The sequence below is a fragment of the Pseudophryne corroboree genome, chromosome 3 (genome assembly GCF_028390025.1).
Source record: "Pseudophryne corroboree isolate aPseCor3 chromosome 3, aPseCor3.hap2, whole genome shotgun sequence".
NCBI lineage: Eukaryota > Metazoa > Chordata > Amphibia > Anura > Myobatrachidae > Pseudophryne > Pseudophryne corroboree.
Window position 1 is genome coordinate 50,639,737 of NC_086446.1, and position 20,577 is coordinate 50,660,313.

General features: G+C 50.1%; 1 protein-coding gene across 3 annotated transcripts in view; it reads right to left on the minus strand.

The window, feature by feature from the left end:
• LOC135057475 (nucleolar RNA helicase 2-like) overlaps window positions 1-20,577 on the minus strand; it is a 198,162-nt gene that overhangs the window by 71,301 nt on the left and 106,284 nt on the right. For all 3 annotated transcript variants that reach the window (XM_063963359.1, XM_063963358.1, XM_063963360.1), the window contains 2 exons: window positions 11,889-11,942; window positions 11,732-11,803 (listed from right to left, as the gene is read on the minus strand). In XM_063963359.1, the coding sequence (XP_063819429.1) occupies window positions 11,732-11,803; window positions 11,889-11,942 (126 nt within the window). The remainder of the gene's footprint in view (window positions 1-11,731; window positions 11,804-11,888; window positions 11,943-20,577) is intronic.

Consider the following 20,577-nt stretch of genomic DNA (forward strand, 5'->3'; position numbering starts at 1 on the left):
TACTGAATCTAGGTTCCACTAACCCTAATGGCTCTCTATAAAGATGCGAGAGCGCTGCATTGCAGTGTGAGCCGCGGCCGGGGTGCCCGCTGAGCAAAGTGGGACTAAGCTCCGCCCCCCGAAAGCAACTTGAACTTGTAAATATGCGTGCTGTGGCCGGAGAGCGGGGAGCGCTGAGCCCGCTGTACAGAGCGGGAGTCAGCGCCGCTAGTTCAGATGGAGCGGGGTGCGCCCTGCATCCCCCGCCGGCAATGCGTGCTGTGGCCGGGGAGCCCGCTGTACAGAGCGGGAGATAACGCCGCCCCCTCTATTTTAAACCCAACCGCTGAGCCCACTCTACAAAGCGGGAGTTAGCTCCGCCCCCCATTATGGTGCTTAATTTAAACTTACCCGCTGCAAATCAACCGGAGCGGGGAGTGCCCGATATCCCCGCCGGCAATGCGTGCCGCGGCCGGGGAGCGCTGAGCCCGCTTTACAGAGCGGGATGAAGCTCCGCCCCCCCTCAATGGCGCCGATTTTAAATTAAAAAAGGCGCCTCTAGTCTTAACCCTGACCCACTCCAGACAGGGTATGACTGTGAATAAAAGTATTACAAATTAGTATGAGATCAGGCATGGATTTGAACAGGCATGGATTTGAGGATGCCTGCCTAGGAATCTGTAGCATTAGTCCACTACAATACAGCCTCTCTCCATATAGCATATGTGGGCACTGCAAACTAAACATGGCTTAGCAATGTACTAGTTAAATTATCCAACAATGTGGAGGGGGGGGGGGGTGTTTACTCACCACTGCTTGCAGATGATGGAGTGGCCCCGACACGCGCCGCACGCAGCGGTGTCCGGACTCTGCCGACGGAGTGGCCCCGACGCGCGCCGCACGCAGCGGTGTCCGGCCACTGATACTTACCGCTGCCGCGCTGCCGGAATCTTCTGCCGACGGAGCGGCCCCGACACGCGCCGCACGCAGCGGTGTCCGGCCAGCTCCGGAGAGCTCAGTGTCTCCTTCAGCCGGGGCCCATTCCGAGCCGCACGCAGCTGCGATGGGACCCCGCCGGCAGCCTCCCGCGGTGCAGACTGGTAGTGGCAGAGCTGCCAGTCTGTGAGTATGAAGAAAGAAAATAAAAAATCTTCAGAAGTCCCAAGAGTGACCAGCTCCCTCGGGAACTAAAATAAGACTGGCTTGGAGGGGGGACATAGTAGGGGAGGAGCTAGTCACATGGTAATAAATTTAAAGTGCCAGCTCCCAGTTACTGCCTACTATTTCCCCATTGTATCTGCACTCCAGTGGCCCCTAGTGGATGAAGGAGAAAGACAGCATTTCATTTTTTGGATGCCGGGAAGGTGAGGGGGGGCTTTTTGTCTGTGAAAAAGGCCTCCTCTGCCTGCTCAGGAGCTGTGTCAGTAAGGTGTAACACATCCCTTACAGCTTCAATCATCAACTGCACCCCCTTAGCAAGTGATCCCGTCCCCCTTGACACATCCCCGTCACCGTCTGCAATGTCAGAATCGGTGTCCGTGTCATCCTGCATAAGTTTGGCAAGTGCACGTTTATGAGAATGTACTGCAGGGGACTCCGAGGAAGCAGTATCAGACCATACAACTATAGAGGATTGCAGGACCTGAGTGGCATGCTCAGTCCTAGCAACCCTATCAGAAATCTGAGAAATAGTCTCCCTCAGGGAGACTAACCATTCTGGCTCTCTTGCTGGGATCTGAGCTACAACCGTGCAATCCTGATTACTTGGTATGGAGTCTTCCTGGGAAGATAAATCCTCTGCAGCATATGAAACATTGTCCCTAGACATGTTGTCACATACACACCAAACACCCCACAAACACACAGGGTACTGGGCAGACAAGAGTCCCCCTCCCCTCCCCAAGAATGGCAGAGAGACACAAAGATTGGAGCCAACGCACACACAGCGCTATTAGAGGTATAGGGAGACCCTAACCAGCGCTGACTGTGTACCTTAATAGGTGACACAGTCTATACACAGACTCCCCTCCCTTCTACAATCCCCTGGTACCGTACAGATAGCTGGAGTTGCTCTGGAGGGAACTGTTCATCCGCTGGCAGTGAGCTGCAGGCAGGAAAATGGCACTAAATGCTGCTGGGTCCGCTCTGAGAAGCTCCGCCCCCTTAATGGCGCGGTCTTCCCGCTCTTAGTGGATTATACTGGCCTGAGGATTTTGTGCTGGCATGGATTCGCAGACCCCGACAGGCTTGTTTTGCTCAGTGTAGGGTCAGGTGCTGGCCCAGGGCGCCCCTCACCGCAGTACCGCTGAGCCGTCCAGGAGCGCGGTTAATACTAGACTCCTACCCCTAAGCCGTCCTCCTCACGCTGACCCCCCGCTTGTAAGGGGGGACAGTGACTCACTCACCACTTTCAGCTCTGTAAGGGGGTGGCGGCTGGCTGCTCTGGTGAGCGTTCCCCTGTGGCGGGGCGTGATCTGTCCCCTCTGGAGCTCAATGTCCAGTCAGCGGCTCAAGACCCCGCAGGGCGGACACTGCTCCCCCCGTCAGTCCCTTGATGCAGGCAGGCTGTTGCCAGCAGCCTCCTGTAAAAAAATAAACTCTAAGAAAAACTTTTACCAGGAAAGCTCTGTAGAGCTCCCCTAGCTCCTCCGGGTACATTTTCTAAACTGAGTCTGGTAGGAGGGGCAGAGGGAGAAGCCAGCCCACACTATTAAACTCTTAAAAGTGCCAATGGCTCCTGGTGGACCCGTCTATACCCCATGGTACTAATATGGACCCCAGCATCCTTTAGGACGTAAGAGAAATTAGGGAATCTAGGGAGTAATTCAGACGTGATCACACGCTAGGATTTTTCGCTGCGACCAGGTCAGAACTGCACATGAGTATGCACTGCAATGCGCAGGCGCGTTGCACGGGTACAAAGCGGATCGTTGCTGTGTGATGGATTGTACAAATATTCATTCGCATAGCCGCTCGCAAGGTGATTGATAGGAAGAAGGCGTTTGTGGGTTGCAACTGACCGTTTTCTGGGAGTGGTTGGAAAAACGCAGGCGTGTCCAAGCGTTTACAGTGCGGGTGACTGACGTCAATTCCGGACACGAACAGGCTGAAGTGATCGCAGCGGCTGAGTAAGTCCTGGGCAACTCAGAAACTGCACAAAACTTTTTTGTACCGCTCGGCTGCACATGTGTTCGCACACTTGTAAAGCAAAAATACTCTCCCCTGTGGGCGGTGACTATCTGCTCGCAGTAGTGCAAAAAACCCCTAGTGAGGGATCAGGTCTGAATTAGGCCCCTAGTACGATGGGGACGTCCCAAAGCTTCCAGAATGGGCGGGAACGTGCGGAGACTACTGCAGCACCGCCTGCCCAAACTGGGTATCCTCCTTTGCCAGGGTATCAAACTTGTAGAAGTTCACAAAGGTGTTCTTCCCCGACCAGGTAGCAGCTCGGCATAGTTGTACGGAAGAGACTCCACAGGCAGCCGCTCAGCAAGAACTCACTGATCTTGTAGAGTGGGCCTTCAGAGACTTAGGAACAGGTAAGGCTGCCGACACATAGGCCTGTTGTATAGTAAGCGTAAGTCAACGAGCAATGGACTGTTTTGAAGCAGGACAACCCTTTTTCTGCGCATCATAGAGCATGAACAAAGAATCAGTCTTTCTGATCCAAGTCGTTCTCTTGACATAGATTTTCAAGGCTTGCACAGCATCCAATGCCTCCGGACGAGCAGAAGTGTCAGAACTGGACGGAACCACAATAGGCTGTTTCAAGTGAAAAGCAGAGACAACCTTCGGCAGAACTGCTGCCTAGTCCGGAGCTCTGCCCTGTCCTCGTAAAAATAGGATTTTGGTACTTACCAGGTAAATCCTTTTCTTTGAATCCATAGGGGGCACTGGAGTACTCTTGGGATATGGACGGCTTCCGTAGGAAACAGCACTGAATATTTAAATTTAGAACACTCCACCCCTCCATATCCCCGAGTACCTCAGTGTTTTTTACTGAGCCGAACAGGAACTATAGAGAGGTTGACAATGGAGTATTACATATAACATAACGGACAACAACGAAGTTGACACATAACGTTACTGACAACTAAACAGTTGACACCATAACCAGCACTTGATAATTTGAACCAGTCGGTGAGAGTGTGTTACCATAAGATCCTCTGAACTTACCACAAACCAGGTAAAACTGCTCTGGGTGGGCGTCCAGTGCCCCCTATGGATTCAAAGAAAAGGATTTACCTGGTAAGTACCAAAATCCTATTTTCTTTTTCATCCACTAGGGGTCACTGGAGTACTCTTGGGACGTACCAAAGCTTCCCCCGTGGGCGGGAGAGCTGTTTGGCACCTGTAACACTAGGCGGCCAAAGCTAGATGCTGATGCCGCAAACGTATCAAACTTGTAAAAGCGCACAAACGTGTGCACTGAAGACCATGTAGCCGCACGGCAAAGCTGCGTCGTAGAAGCTCCCCGACCAGCTGCCCATGAAGTTCCCACAGAACGTGTGGAATGAGCGGTTACTGATGTAGGCGGCTGTAACCTAGCATGAAGGTAAGCCTGACGTATGGTCAGTTTTATCCATCTGGATAAGGTTTGTTTAGACGCTGGCCAACCCATCTTGGCAGCATCATAGAGAACAAACAACGTATCCGTCTTACGAACTGAAGACGTTCGGGATACATAAACGCGTAATGCGCGTACCACATCCAAAGTTCCAGAATGTGCTGTCAACACAGGAACTACTATTGGTTGATTGATGTGAAAAGATGACACTACCTTTGGTAAGAACGCGGGATTCGTCCGAAGTTCCGCTCTGTCATCATGAAACACCAAATACGGTGGCTTGCATGACAAGGCACCCAAATCTGAAACACGCCTTGCCGAAGCTAAGGCTAGAAGAAAAATTGTTTTCCAAGTGAGAAAATTTATATCCACTTGCTGTAAGGGTTCAAAATATGAAGACTGTAAGAAATCTAAAACCAGATTCAAGTCCCATGGCGCTGTAGGTGGAATGAATGGAGGCTGAACTCTGAGGACACCTTGGAAAAAAGTGTGTATAGACGGCAATAGAGCCAATCGTCTTTGAAAGTAAATTGACAAAGCAGATACCTGCACCTTTAGTGTAGATAAACGCAGTCCTCCATCTAAACCCGTCTGTAGAAATAACAAAAGGCGGGATAACTTGAAAGATGATGTCGGAAACTTCCGAGCTTCACACCAACCTATATAGGTACGCCATATTCTGTAATAATGAGCTGCCGTAACCGGCTTCCTAGCTCGTAACATGGTTGGTATAACCGATTCTGGAATGCCCTCTCTTCTTAAGAGGGCGGTCTCAACAGCCACCCCGTCAAACGCAGCCGCGCTAAATCGGGGTAAAGGAACGGACCCTGTTGTAACAGGTCTGGACGTAGTGGGAGCGGCCAAGGATCGTCTGCGAGTAGTCCTCGGAGATCCGAGAACCAAGCTCTCCGAGGCCAATGAGGCGCCACTAGTATGACTGTGACAGACTCTATTTTGATCCGTTTTAGCACCAGAGGGAGCAATGGAAACGGTGGAAACAGATACACAAGGCTGTACGGCCACGCAACGGTGAGAGCATCCACCGCCACTGCCTTTGGATCTCTTGTTCTGGACACATACTGGAGCGTTTGGTGATTGTGTCGAGACGCCATCAGGTCCACCTGAGGATAACCCCATCGCTGAACCAACATGTGAAACACTTCTGGATTTAATGCCCATTCTCCTGGATGAAAATCCCGACGACTGAGATAATCCGCTTCCCAGTTGTCCACTCCCGGAATGAACACGGCCGACAATATCACCTGGTGGTATTCCGCCCAATTGAGGATTCGAGCTACTTCCCGCATTGCCATGCGGCTTCTCGTTCCTCCTTGTTTGTTGATGTATGCGACCGCCGTCGCATTGTCCGACTGCACTTGGACAGTCTGAGAGCGAAGCATGTGCACTGCTTGTCGTAGCGCATTGTAAATTGCGCTGAGTTCCAGGACATTTATAGACAGCAATCTTTCGTGATCCGCCCAGAGACCCTGAAGCTGACAATTTTGAACTACCGCTCCCCAACCTCTGAGACTGGCGTCGGTCGTTAGAATTATCCAATTCCAGCCTCCGAACAGTCTCCCTGCGGTTAAATTGTGTTCCTTGAGCCACCAGAGCAGAGACACTCTTGCCCTTGGCGAAAACTTCATCCTGTGGTGAATCTGCAGATGCGAGCCCGACCACTGGGCGAGCACATTCAGTTGAAATGGACGCGAGTGAAATCTTCCGAACTGAAGCGCTTCGAAAGCTGCCACCATTGTGCCTAAGAGGCGAATGCACAAGTGTACAGACACTGTGCGTGGCTTGAGCACTAATTGTACTAGATGGCGTAGAATCTGTACTTTCTGTTGTGGTAGGTAAATTTTTTGATTGACCGTATCGAGAATCATACCTAGGAATTGAAGGCGTTGAGACGGAATTAGATGTGATTTCTTGAAGTTGACAATCCAACCGTGGTGAACAAGTACATTGTACGTTAGCAGCGCATGTTGGAGAAGCATCTGTTGAGACAGAGCTTTGATGAGCAGATCATCTAAATACGGAACTATTGTCACTCCCAGGGATCTGAGATGAGCTATCATCACAGACATCACTTTGGTGAATACCCGAGGCGCTGACGATAGGCCAAACGGTAGAGCCTGAAACTGGTAATGGTTCTGGCGTATTGCAAACCGCAAGAATTTCTGATGAGGCTGCCAAATCGGAATGTGTAAGTACGCATCCTTGAGATCTAGCGCAATCATAAATTCCTTTGGCTCTAAACCCGCAATCACGGAACGCAGAGACTCCATCTTGAATCTGTAGTAAGTTACGTACTGATTGAGACCCTTTAAGTTCAATATTGGTCTGACTGAGCCGTCCGGCTTCGGTACCACAAACAGACTGGAATAATAACCCTGACCCTGTTGATGTACAGGGACCGGAATCAAAACTGCTGAATCCAGTAGGGACTGAATGGCAATTTGCAGAACCGCCCTCTTGTCGTCCGACAGAGGCAATCCTGTCTTGAAAAACCGCAGTGGCGGAAGACAGTCGAACTCTATTTTGTAACCTTTTAACACTAAATTGCGAATCCACCCATCCGCGGATGTGTGGAACCACGCCAAATGGAACGTCTGAAGGCGTGCTCCCACAATCAGAGAACCGAGATGGGCTGGTAGCCCGTCATGCCACTGGTTTGTCGGTAACCTTAGCGTCCTGGCGACTTGTGTTGGTTTGTTGGAAACCACGTCCACGACCACGTCTAGCAGGCGTGGCTGTTCCTCTGCCACGTCCTCGAAAGGACTGAGGTCTAAAGGATTTGAACGAAGGTCCAGCGTACCTCCTTCTTGATACCGGTGGAGGCAATGGTAAGAAAACCGACTTACCTCCCGTAGCCTCAGCAATCCATGCGTCCAATTCAGGACCAAACAACTTCTTGCCATCGTAAGGCAACGCCTCTATACCTCGTTTGACCTCTGCCTCTGCTTGATAATCACGCAGCCAGAGTGCTCGTCGTGCCGTAACTAGCGACGATGAAATACGAGAAGTGAGCTGACAGACGTCAGTAGACGCTCTACAGAGATACTCTGCAGCCTCACACATTTGATTTGCAAGAAGTATCAGGTTTTCGTCATGTAAAGCAGATTTGAGTTCTGTAATCCATATTATGCCTTAGTGACCCAGATGCCAACCAATCCAGGTCTCAGCATCACTCCTGCTGCTACATACATGGACTTTAGCATAGTTTCTATCTTGCGATCTGAAGGGTCTTTAAGCGTAGTAGCCGCTGGCACTGGTATGGTTAATTTCTTGGTAAGCTTCGACACTGACGAATCAACTATTGGTGGATTCTCCCATGTACATGTTACAGAGTCTGGAAACGGGTAACTAGACTTAAATCTGCGAGGTATAGAAAACCGTTTATCTGGATTCTGTCGTGTTTCTACCAACATCTGATTCCGAGACAGGAAAACTTATTGGAGTTCTTTGTCGTTTAGTAAATACGACCTGATCATTTGTGAGAGGCTCCTCAGTTTCAGTAAACCTCAGAGACTGACGCACCGCTCTGATGAGATTATCAATGCCGGAGCTGTTAAAATCCTCACTCGCTGACTCCACTTCGCCCTCCTCACCCTCATCTTGTTCCGTGAGGTCTGGCATGGAATCGTCAGAATGCAACATAGCAGAAACTGGAAAATCATAAGACATATGAAATTTATCACGTTTACCCAAAATGGATTTGGACCTTTCGCAAGGCTGAGACGCCTCCGGTAGTTCTGGCGGTCTCACCCTAGACTCAGATCTTGCCGTTTCCCGCTCTTGTCGAGCGGCGGCCAATTCTGATTGCAACCCAGCCAGTACATTGGCTAGCATTTCCCAAGGAGGGTTCGGTGAGGAAATTGGCTGTAAAACTGGAGCAGAAATTGTATTCTGAACCGAATCCACAAAACACACTGTACATGTGGTAGATCCATCCGGTAACACACTGCTACAGACTTTGCAATTATGCTTTTTAGTTTTTGCTGGTGCCTTACTCATTATGGCGACAGACAATACAATACACAAAAAACAGACACTTGCACGACTCAGTAAAATAGTAGTAAGGTGTCTCAATATATATCTGGCCAAGTGCAGTACACGTGGCCAGTACTATGAAATGTGATCCCAAATTCCCACTAACACCCCTGCGCCTCCGGTGGAGTAGAGATGTAGTACTGGAACGTTCTGGAATCACAGCAGGAAGACACAGGAAGCATGGTTAAAATGGCTGCCATGCTTAACTTATAATCACAGTGCAGTTTCTATTCTTAACTGATATTATAAACAGCCTGTGCAAAAATCCCTGCCAGTATAAAACAGCTTGTCATACTGCTGATGCTGCTGCTTTCCCTTCTATTCCGTTATTAGCCTCCTGTAATGACTCCCCCCCCCCCCCCCCCGCGCCCCCCTGTCTGCTCCGTTGCGGATGCAGTGCGGGCCGGGCAGCGGGTAGCCGCCAGCGGGAACCTGGAAGCGGGACGGGGAGCGCTATGATTAGCGGGCAGAGCAGCGGTGGCTCGGAGAAGCGGCGGCCGGAGCAGCGGTGGGGCTCGGAGAAGCGGCGGCCGGAGCAGCGGTGGGGCTCGGAGAAGCGGCGGCCGGAGCAGCGGTGGGCTCGGAGAAGCGGCGGCCGGAGCAGCGGCGGCGGGCGGCCGTCAGTAGAGGGATCCCAGCGCCTTTAATCAATGTCCCCACACCTCGGGGCGGCAGCGGGAGCTGACCGCCCCGTTCACATACCTGCACTCCTGCTTGTGATGAGGCTCCGACGGGGCTTCTGTACAAGCGCCGGCCAGCCTGTGTGCAGGAGATCTGTGTGTGTGGCTGTGAGGGTGCTCATTCAGTGAGGACCGACACGCCACTGCTGCTTCAGCAGCTTGCACTATCCCTGACCCTGCCTTTTGGAAGGGGGAAAGGGATGTATATAAAATAGAAAAATATTCCAAAAAAAAATAAAATAATTCAAAGTAATTGTGGACTCAGCCACAGAGCTGTTATTACTTCGAGCACAGAAAAAACACTGAGGTACTCGGGGATATGGAGGGGTGGAGTGTTCTAAATTTAAATATTCAGTGCTGTTTCCTACGGAAGCCGTCCATATCCCAAGAGTACTCCAGTGACCCCTAGTGGATGAAAAAGAAAGATCAAGTATGGATTTTTACACGACAAGGCCCCCAATTCTGAGACACGTCGAGCAGAAGCCAGGGCCAGTAACATCACCGTTTTCCACGTGAGGAACTTGTCTTCTACCGTCATCAGAGGTTCAAACCAGGAGGACTGTAGAAAATCCAACACAACATTCAGATCCCAAAGTGCCTTAGGCGGCACAAAAGGAGGTTGCATGTGGAGTACCCCTTGCAAGAAAGTCTGAACTTCTGGCAACACTGCCAATTTCTTCTAGAAGAAAATGGAGAGAGCTGAAATCTTGACCTTAATGGAACCCAGACGTAAGCCTGTATCCACACCAGCCTGCAGAACACGTAAGAAACGTCCCAAGTGAAACTCAGCAGGCGGATACGTGCCCTCCTCACACAAAGAGAAATATCTCCTCCAGATATGATGATAGTGTTTTGATGTCAACGGTTTTCTTGCCTGAACCATGGTAGCAATAACCTTTTTGGAAAGGCCCTTGTGACCTAGGATGTTCCGCTCAAGCTGCATGCCGTCAAACGAAGTTGCTGTAAGTCTGGGTGGACGAACGGTCCTTGTTGAAGAAGATCGCTTCTTAGTGGCAGAGGCCAAGGGTCTTTGACGGACATGTCCAGAAGATCCACGTACACGCTCTCCGAGGCCAATCCGGGGCAATCAGAATTGCCTGGATTCTTGGATTCCTGATTCGTTTTAGCACACTTGGGAGCAATGGAATCGGAGGAAACAGACAGACCAGCAGGTAAGGCCAAGGCGATGCCAATGCATCCACTGCCCTCGCCCGAGGGTCCCTGGTTCAAGAGCAGACATGCCCAGAAGAGCTTTCGTGGGCTGACCACCTGCCCTGGAACTTTGCTCCTTGAGTGACAGCTCCCCATCCCCTTAGACTTGCATCCATCATGAGGGTCCAATCCTGAATCCCAAAACTCCGGCCTTCCAGAAGATTGGAGGACTGTAGCCACCACAGGAGGGAAATCCTGGCCTGCGGTGACAGCTGAATCATCTGGTGCATCTGTAGATGTGATCAGGACCACTTGCTTAGGAGATCCAGTTCAAATTTTCTGTCTCGGAACCTCCAATACTGGATCGCCTCGTACGAGGCAACCATCTTTCCCAATAATCTTATGCAAAGATGGATGGACACTCGAGTAGGTCGAAGCACCATGCATACCATCTCCTGAAGTGTTCTCGCCCTTGTCCTCTGGTAGGAACACCTTCTGGGCCACAGTATCCAGCAACATGCCCAGGAACAGGAGCCTCTGAGTTGGCTCCAGATGGGACTTCTGTAAGTTGAGGATCCACCCATGGTGTGACAGAAGGTGGATAGTGCAGTCGACATGGAGCAATAAAAGATCCCTGGATCTTGCTTTTATCAGAAGATCGTTCAGGTAAGGGACAACATTGTCCACCTGGACCCGGAGCTGGAACATAATCTCCGCCATCACCTTCGTGAATACCCTCGGGGCTGTGGACAGGCCGAAGGGCAGTGCCTGGAATTGAAAGTGATTGTCCAGCAGGGCAAACCGCAGGTACGCCTGATGAGGGGGCCAAATCGAAATATGGAGGTAGGTGTCCTTGATATCCAAGGAGACCATGAATTCCTGTTCTTCCAGGCCCGCAATCACTGCTCGCAGGGATTCCACTTTGAACTTGAACACATTCTGCAGCGGGGAAGCGGCTCTGCACCTCGTAAGGCCGGTGACCCCCCCCCCCCCCTACCTCCCACGGTGCAAGTATGCTGTTGCCCAAACTCGGAGATGTGCATCTTCTCCTGAGGGCACTTTTTCCTAAACTGACTGTGGGAGGGGGCATAGAGGGGAGGAGCCAGCACACCCAGTTGAAGAAATTTAAAATGCACTGGCTCCTTTGGACCCCGTCTATACCCCCATCGTACTAGATTCCACAATATCCCTTATGGATGCTAGAGAAATAACATCATTAATATTATTTAAATATTCGGGTTATTTGCTTCTCTAGGCAACCAGGTTGATTATAAAATAGACATTCATATGTTGATCTCACGTTCTTCCAAGACAGCCGCAGACGCATCTTCCTTAATGGGACATCTTTTGTCGATTTCCTTTTCTACGGGGCCTATTTAATACAGCATTGATTTTATGAATAACATAGTAGTTATTTTTAATCTTTTATCTTCACCTTTTTATCTTCTTTTTTTTACCTTTTCTCTTCATCGTTTTCTTGGCTCCGGCTGGCAGCACGTCACTGCCCGAAGCTTATAAAAAGTGAAACAACATTGTTATTTTTACTACAGTTGCACAGTTTATACCCTTCAAATTTATAGAATACATTTCTTATCTTCATATTTACTCATCTTATTTTCTATTAAGCTGTCTTAGCCACAAATAAAAATCTTAAAATGTGGTAATTTATATGATAATGTAATATTACATGCGGGCTCCCAATTGGAAACAGGCATACAAGGGGGTTATTTATCAAAGCTTGGCAAGAGATAAAATTGTAAGTGATAAAGTACTAACCAATCAGCTTCTAATTTACATGTTACAGGCTTTGTTTGAATAATGACAGCTAGAAGCTGATCTTGTTTAAATACCAATGCTTTCCCCCACCTTGTCACACTCAACCTGGAATAGAACATCCCTTTAATTACTTGCCTGGCATGGTCGCATCAGATGGAACCAAGCCAGGCTGGGTATTCCCTGAGATGGTCGCATCCCGGTCGACCAGTCAGAAACGCCGATCACTTCTGGACACAGTGATAGGGGCAGTCCTGCGGCACCTCCCCACCCACCGGAAGCCCTCCCTCCTTCTATCCAGATCACGCATCAGTGAAAGCAAGAAGCGCAACCCTGTCCTCCCTCCCGCTTCCTCCCTCTGTCCCAATCACCGCAGCCAGCAGTGATCGAGCAGGCAGACCAGCGTTACCCCCTCCTGCCGGCATCAGAGAAAATAAACCTGGACAGCCGTGGCTCTACACTTCCCTGTCCTGATCACTGTAGTCAGCCGTGATCGTGAAGACCAGCGTTACACCCCCTCCTTCCAAGCATCAGTCACAGGGGTCTGACAAACAAAGACACAACGCTGCAGCAAGACCGGATCCCGGTGCTGGAGGAAGAAGACCTAGCTTCAGAAGGTAATTAAGGACTACTTAAGGTAATTGGAAACTTCCAATTGCTTAATTAGTCCTCACGTGGGCATTCCGCAGGTGCTCCAGAGGAAGTCCCAATGATTTTTTCTAAAAATAACGATTTTAGGAAAAATCAGACTTGAGGGGGTGTGGGGAAAAAGACGCAGTGCTGAAAACAGGATTTTAAGTACCTACCAGTAAATCCTTTTCTCGTAGTCCATAAGGGATATTGGGGAATCTAGTACAATGGGGTATAGACGGGGTCCAAAGGAGTCAGTGCACTTTAAATTTCTTCAACTGGGTGTGCTGGCTCCTCCCCTCTATGCCCCTCCCACAGGCAGTTACAGGTAAAAACGTGCCCAAAGGAGAAAGGACATATATGAGAGAAGGAACAGGATAACATAAAAGGTGGTGAGATTCACATACCAGCACCCCACTAACATATAACAGCCAGCAACGGCTGGTAACAACAAACAGCAAAAGCTGAACAGGTAACCACACAACAAGAACCTGCAGAAAAGTCAACGCACAGAGGAGGGTGCCTAATCTCCCTTATGGACTACGAGAAAAGGATTTACCGGTAGGTAATTAAAATCCTATTTTTTCTAGCATCCATAAGGAATATATTGGGTAATCTAGGGGGTCATTCAGACCTGATCACATGCTAGGATTTTTTGCTGCGATTAGGTCAGAACTGCACATGCGTATGCACTGCGCAGGCGTGTTGCACGGGTACAAAGCGGATCATTGCTGTGCGATGGATTGTACTAAGAATCCATTCGCATAGCCGATCGCAAGGTGATTGATAGGAAGGTGTTTGTGGGTGGCAACTGACCGTTTTCTGGGAGTGGTTGGAAAAACGCAGGCGTGTCCAAGCGTTTGCAGGGCAGGTGACTGACGTCAATTCCGGAGATGAACAGGCTGAAGTGATCGCAGCGGCTGAATAAGTCCTGGGCAACTCAGAAACTGCACAAAACTTTTTTGTATTGCTCGGCTACACATGTGTTCGCACACTTGCAAAGCAAAAATACACTCCCCTCTCGGCGGTGACTAACTGCTCGCAGCAGTGCAAAATAACCCTAGCGAGGGATCAGGTCTGAATTAGGCCCCTAGTACAATGGGGATGTCCCAAAGCTTCCAGAACGGGCGGGAACATGCAGAGACTGCTGCAGCACCACCTGCCCAAACTGGGTATCAAACTTGTAGAACTTAACAAAGGTGTTCTTCCCCGACCAGACTCGACATAGTTGTACGGCCGAGACTCCACGGGCAGCCGCCCAGGAAGAACCCACTGATCTTGTGGAGTGGGCCTTCACAGACGTAGGAACATGTAAGGCTGCCGACACATAGGCCTGTTGAATAGTAAGCCTAATTCAAAGAGCAATGGACTGTTTTGAAGCAGGACAACCCTTTTTCTGCGCATCATAGAGCACGAACAAAGAATACGTCTTTCTGATCCAAGCTGTTCTCTTGACATTGATCTTCAAGGCTTGCACAGCATCCAATGCTTCCGGAGAAGCAGAAGTGCCAGAACGGCTGGAATCACAATAGGCTGTTCAAGTGAAATGCAGAGACAACCTTCGGAAGGAACTGCTGCCTAGTCCGGAGCTCTGCCCTGTCCTCGTAAAAGACCAAATATGGACTTTTACACGACAAGGCCCCCAATTCTGAGAAACATCGGGCAGAAGCAAGGGCCAGTAACATCACCGTCTTCCACGTAAGGTACTTGTCTTCTACCGTCATCAGAGCTTCAAACCAGGACGACTGTAGAAAGTCCAACACAACATTCAGATCTTTAAGTGCCGTAGGCGGCACAAAAGGAGGTTGGATGTGGAGTACCCCTTGCAAGAAAGTCTGAACTTCTGGCAACACTGCCAATTTCTTCTGGAAGAAAATGGAGAGGGCTGAAATCTGGACATTAATGGAACCCAGACGTAAGCCTGTATCCACACCAGCCTGCAGGAAACGTAAAAAACGTCCCAAGTGAAACTCAGCAGGCGGATACTTGTCCTCCTCGCACGAAGAGACATATCTCCTCTAGATATGATGATAGTGTTTTGATGTCACCGGTTTTCTTGCCTGAACCATGGTAGTAATAACCTTTTTGGAAAGGCCCTTGTGACCTAGGATGTTCCGCTCAAGCTGCATGCCGTCAAGTCGCTGTAAGTCTGGGTAGACGAACAGTCCTTGTTGAAGAAGATAGCTTTTTAGTGGCAGAGGCCAAGGGTCTTCGACGGACATGTCCAGAAGATCCGCGTACCACGCTTTCCGAGGCCAATCCGGGGCAATCAGAATTGCCTGGATTCTTGGATTCCTGATTCGCCTTAGCACCCTTGGGAGAAATGGAATCTGAGGAAACAGGTAGACCAGCAGGTAAGGCCAAGGCGATGCCAGTGAATCCACTGCCCTCGCCCGTGGGTCCCTGGTTCAAGAGCAATTCCAGGGAAGTTTCTTGTTGAGACGAGAAGCCATCTTGTCTATCTACGGGCAGCCCCACCGGTTGATGACCTGCTGGTGGAGACCCCACTCCCCCGGGTGGAGATCGTGAAGACTCAGGAAGTCCGCTTCCCAGTTGCCCGCACTCGGAATGAAGATTGCTGACAGAGCTCTTGCATTTCTTTCCGCCCAGAGAAATATCTTTGACACCTTTTGCAGGCAGACTCTGCTTTTTATCCCTCCTTGTCAATTGATGTACGCCACCACCGCCGTGGCGTTATCCGACTGTACCTGGATCGCGAGATCCCTGAGGAGAGCCCTGAAGCAGAGCATTGTAGATCGCCCCAAGTTCAAGAATGTTGATCAGAAGGAGGCTTTCGTTGGCTGGCCACCTGCCCTGGAACTTTGCTCAACCACCTGCCATGGAACTTTGCTCCTTGGGTGACAGCTCCCCATCCCCTTAGACTTGCATCCATCATGAGGAGGGTCTAATCCTGAATCCTGAAACTTCCAGAAGATTGGAGGACTGCAGCCACCACAGGAGGGAAATCCTGGCCTGCGGTGACAGCCGAATCATCCGGTGCATCTGTAGATGTGATCCGGACCACTTGCTTAGGAGATCCAATTGAAATGTTCTGGCATGGAACCTCCAATACTTGATCGCCTCATACGAGGCAACCATCTTTCCCAATAATCTTATGCAAAGATGGATGGACGCTCGAGTAGGTCGGAGTACCATGCATACCAGCTACTGAAGTGTTCTCGCCTTGTCCTCTGGTAGGAACACCTTCTGGGCCACAGTATCCAGCAACATCCCCAGGAACAGGAGCCTCTGAGTTGGCTCCAGGTGGGACTTCTGTAAGTTGAGGATCCACCCATGGTGTGACAGAAGATGGATAGTGCAGTCGACATGGAGCAATAAAAGCTCCCTGGATCTTGCTTTTATCAGAAGATTGTTCAGGTAAGGGACAACATTGACCCCCCTGGACCCAGAGTTGGAACATAATCTCCGCCATCACCTTCGTGAATACCCTCGGGGCTGTGGACAGGAATTGGAAGTGATTGTCCAGCAGGGCAAACCGCAGGTACACCTGATGAGGCGGCCAAATCGAAATATGGAGGTAGGTGTCCTTGATATCCAAGGAGACCATGAATTCCTGTTCTTCCAGGCTCGCAATCTCTGCTCGCAGGGATTACATTTTGAACTTGAACACCTTCAAATAAGGATTCAAGGATTTTAGATTGAAAATGGGTCTTACTGAACATACCGGTTTCGGCACCTTAGGTTGGAGTACAACCCCTTGCCGCGTTGCGGTATTGGTAAAATGACGTGGACTGGACCAACTTTTGGATGGCCTGTTGCAACGTAACTTGCATATCCTCGAAAGCTGGTAAGCTTGATTTGAAAAATTGATGGGGAGGAGCACTGTCGAACTTCAGCTTGTAGCCTCGAGAAACTAGATTTCTGACCCAGGTATCCTGGCAGGAGGTATCCCAGACGCGGCTGAAGTGACGCAGTCAAGCTCCCACTTCGAGATCCCCTCGGGGTGGATGAGCACCGTCATGCTGAGGCCTTAGCGGAAGCAGAACTGGTAGTCTGTTCCTGAGAGCTGGTGCTTGCAGGTTTTCTTGACTTACCTCTGGTGCCTCTAGTCGCATTGGAGGCACCTCTGGCCTTAGATTGAAATCTGTGAGACCAAAAGGACTGGACAGATGGCCCCGGATAGGAGCACCTCGCCGGCGGGGCTCCAGTGGGTAGAAACGTGGATTTCCCAGCTGTAACTTTAGAAATCCAGGTATCTAATTCAACCCCAAAGAGCCATTCCCCAGAAAAGGGAAGGGATTCCACACTACATCTGGATTCTGCGTCCGCAATCCACTGACACAGCCACAAGGCCCTACGCGCCGACACTGCCATGGCTGAAGTCCTAGCATTAATGTTCCCCATCTCATTGAGCGAATCAAAGAGGACACGGGTAGTGTCCTGAATGTGTTTTAGGAGGGTCACCATAGTGACCAAGGGCAGATCCCCCGAGAGGCCCCCCTGAATTTGAGTGGCCCAGCCATGTAAATAGATTTGAGTGTAGTCTCTATTTTCCTATCCCCAGAATCCTTCCTGGTAAAGGAGCCCGGGGCAAGCAGCATCGCCTTTTTGGACAGGCGAGAGACTGATACATCAACCACTGGGGTTCCTCCAAAAATGTTCTACCTTCAGAAGCAAATGGGAAAGTGCGACAAATTTTTTTGGACACTTGGAAGTTTTTGTCTGGATTTTTCCACGCCAGCTTGAATAGGTCATCTAACTCTATAGTCAGGGAAAGTGACATTAGGCTTGTTTTGTATAAAGAAAAAATTACTGCTGTGACGCAGCGTCCTCTAGAGGGACTTTTAACACGTCCCATATAGCCATAATTAGGGGTTCAATACCCTGAGCAGAATTGGGATCCCCAGTAACGGGATCCAAGTCATCCCCATCCTCCTGTATATCCTCATCTGTATCAGAGAGTAGAGCAAGTAACCCACGCTTCTGTGGACCTGCATGAGAGAGGGGGGGCTGTGCTGCATCTGCCCTAGCAGCTAAATCTGCAACAACTTGTTGTAGTAGCTGAGTCTTCTGTACATTAGCAGTGAGCTGGGATGACATATCTGATAGTATTAAGAGACCCTAGCCAGTGGGGCTCTGGACCTTCTCCCCCAGCCCAGTCACTGATTTGTGAAGATTGGCTGCATTGTACACATGAAACAGAATCAGATGATAATGGGGAGAATCTGGTGTGGCATACACTGCACAGCTTGTATTTACCCATGTTTCACAGTAAGCACAATTACATACACATACACACAGACAGTTATATTGCAAGCTTGTCCTACTGTATGTGAGAGAGAAGGACACCGGCACACCCCTAGCTATACAGACCCAGAGAGGCTGTCAGCTCACTATATTACAGTACACACTAACAATTCCTGGCCCCAAGAGGACCCAGATAGTGTACACAAGCGGCTCTCCCCCTTTGCTACACCCTGTACCAGATATTCAGCGTGGCTGAGGAGTCAGGAAGCGCTGTGTGTGCTGAGAATGGCTGCAGTAAGCAGAGGAAGGCGCCAAAGAGCCTCAGGTCCCGCTCTGATGTAGCTCCGCCCCCTCCAATGGTGCCGAAGTTACACTGATATATTATACTGGCAAAGCCTCCATATAGCTTAAAAACATCACAACAAGTGCTAGTCAAAGCGTTTTTGTGCCAGTATAGCAAGAGCCCCCCGGGAGGGTCCCGTAAGCAGCGCCCGTGGTCAGCCGCACTTTGAACCGGGGGACCACCCTAGCGAGGCCCCCGGTGTGTACTCACCACCGATGTCACCTTCAGGCAGCGTTAGGGGTGTGCGGCATGCTGCGGCTGAGACAGCCAAGGCGCAGTGCCCTGCTGAACAACCCCTCACGGTGGTCCTGCAGCGGGGAAGCGGCTCTGTACCTCGTAAGGCCGTTGACCAACCCCCCTCTCCCCCCCCCCCCCCTAACTCCCACGATGCAGGTATGCTGTTGCCCAAACAGCATAAGGAAAATAACAAACATAAAAAAGACAATAAGATTTTACTCACCGGTAAATCTATTTCTCGTAGTCCGTAGTGGATGCTGGGACTCCGTAAGGACCATGAGGAATAGCGGCTCCGCAGGAGACTAGGCACAACTAAAGAAAGCTTTAGGAATACCTGGTGTGCACTGGCTCCTTCCTCTATGACCCTCCTCCAGACCTCAGTTAGGATACTGTGCCCGGAAGAGCTGACACAATAAGGAAGGATTTTGAATCCCGGGTAAGACTCATACCAGCCACACCAATCACACCGTATAACTCGTGATACTATACCCAGTTAACAGTATGAACAATAACTGAGCCTCTCAACAGATGGCTCAACAATAACCCTTTAGTTAAACAATAACTATATACAAGTATTGCAGACAATCCGCACTTGGGACGGGCGCCCAGCATCCACTACGGACTACGAGAAATAGATTTACCGGTGAGTAAAATCTTATTTTCTCTGACGTCCTAAGTGGATGCTGGGACTCTGTAAGGACCATGGGGATTATACCAAAGCTCCCAAACGGGCGGGAGAGTGCGGATGACTCTGCAGCACCGAATGGGCAAACTCTAGGTCCTCCTCAGCCAGGGTGTCAAACTTGTAGAATTTAGCAAATGTGTTTGACCCCGACCAAGTAGCTGCTCGGCAAAGTTGTAGAGCCGAGACCCCTCGGGCAGCCGCCCAAGAAGAGCCCACCTTCCTCGTGGAATGGGCTTTCACTGATTTAGGATGCGGCAGTCCAGCCGCAGAATGTTCAAGCTGAATCGTACTACAGATCCAGCGAGCAATAGTCTGCTTTGAAGCAGGAGCACCCAGCTTGTTGGGTGCATACAGGATAAACAACGAGTCAGTTTTCCTGACACTAGCTGTCCTGGAAACATAAATTCTCAGGGCCCTGACTACGTCCAACAACTTGGAAGCCTCCAAGTCTTTAGTAGCCGCAGGCACCACGATAGGTTGGTTCAAATGAAAGGCTGATACCACCTTAGGGAGAAACTGGGGACGAGTCCTCAATTCTGCCCTATCCATATGGAAAATCAGATAAGGGCTTTTACATGACAAAGCCGCCAATTCTGACACACGCCTGGCCGAAGCCAAGGCCAACAGCATGACCACTTTCCACGTGAGATATTTTAATTCCACGGTTTTAAGTGGATCAAACCAAAGTGACTTTAGGAAAACCAACACCACGTTGAGATCCCAAGGTGCCACTGGAGGCACAAAAGGGGGCTGAATATGCAGCACTCCCTTAACAAAAGTCTGAACTTCCGGTAGTGAAGCCAGTTCTCTATGGAAGAAAATCGACAGAGCCGAAATCTTGTCCTTAATGGAACCCAATTTTAGGCCCATAGTCTCCCCTGACTGTAGGAAGTGCAGAAAACGGCCCAGCTGAAATTCCTCCGTTGGGGCCTTCCTGGCCTCACACCACGCAACATATTTTCGCCAAATGCGGTGATAATGGTTTGCGGTCACTTCTTTCCTAGCTTTAATCAGCGTAGGAATGACTTCCTCCGGAATGCCCTTTTCCTTCAGGATCCGGTGTTCAACTGCCATGCCGTCAAACGCAGCCGCGGTAAGTCTTGGAACAGACAGGGCCCCTGCTGCAGCAGGTCCTGTCTGAGCGGCAGAGGCCATGGGTCCTCTGAGATCATTTCTTGAAGTTCCGGGTACCAAGCTCTTCTTGGCCAATCCGGAACAGTGAGTATAGTTCTTACTCCTCTTCTCCTTATTATCCTTAGTACCTTGGGTA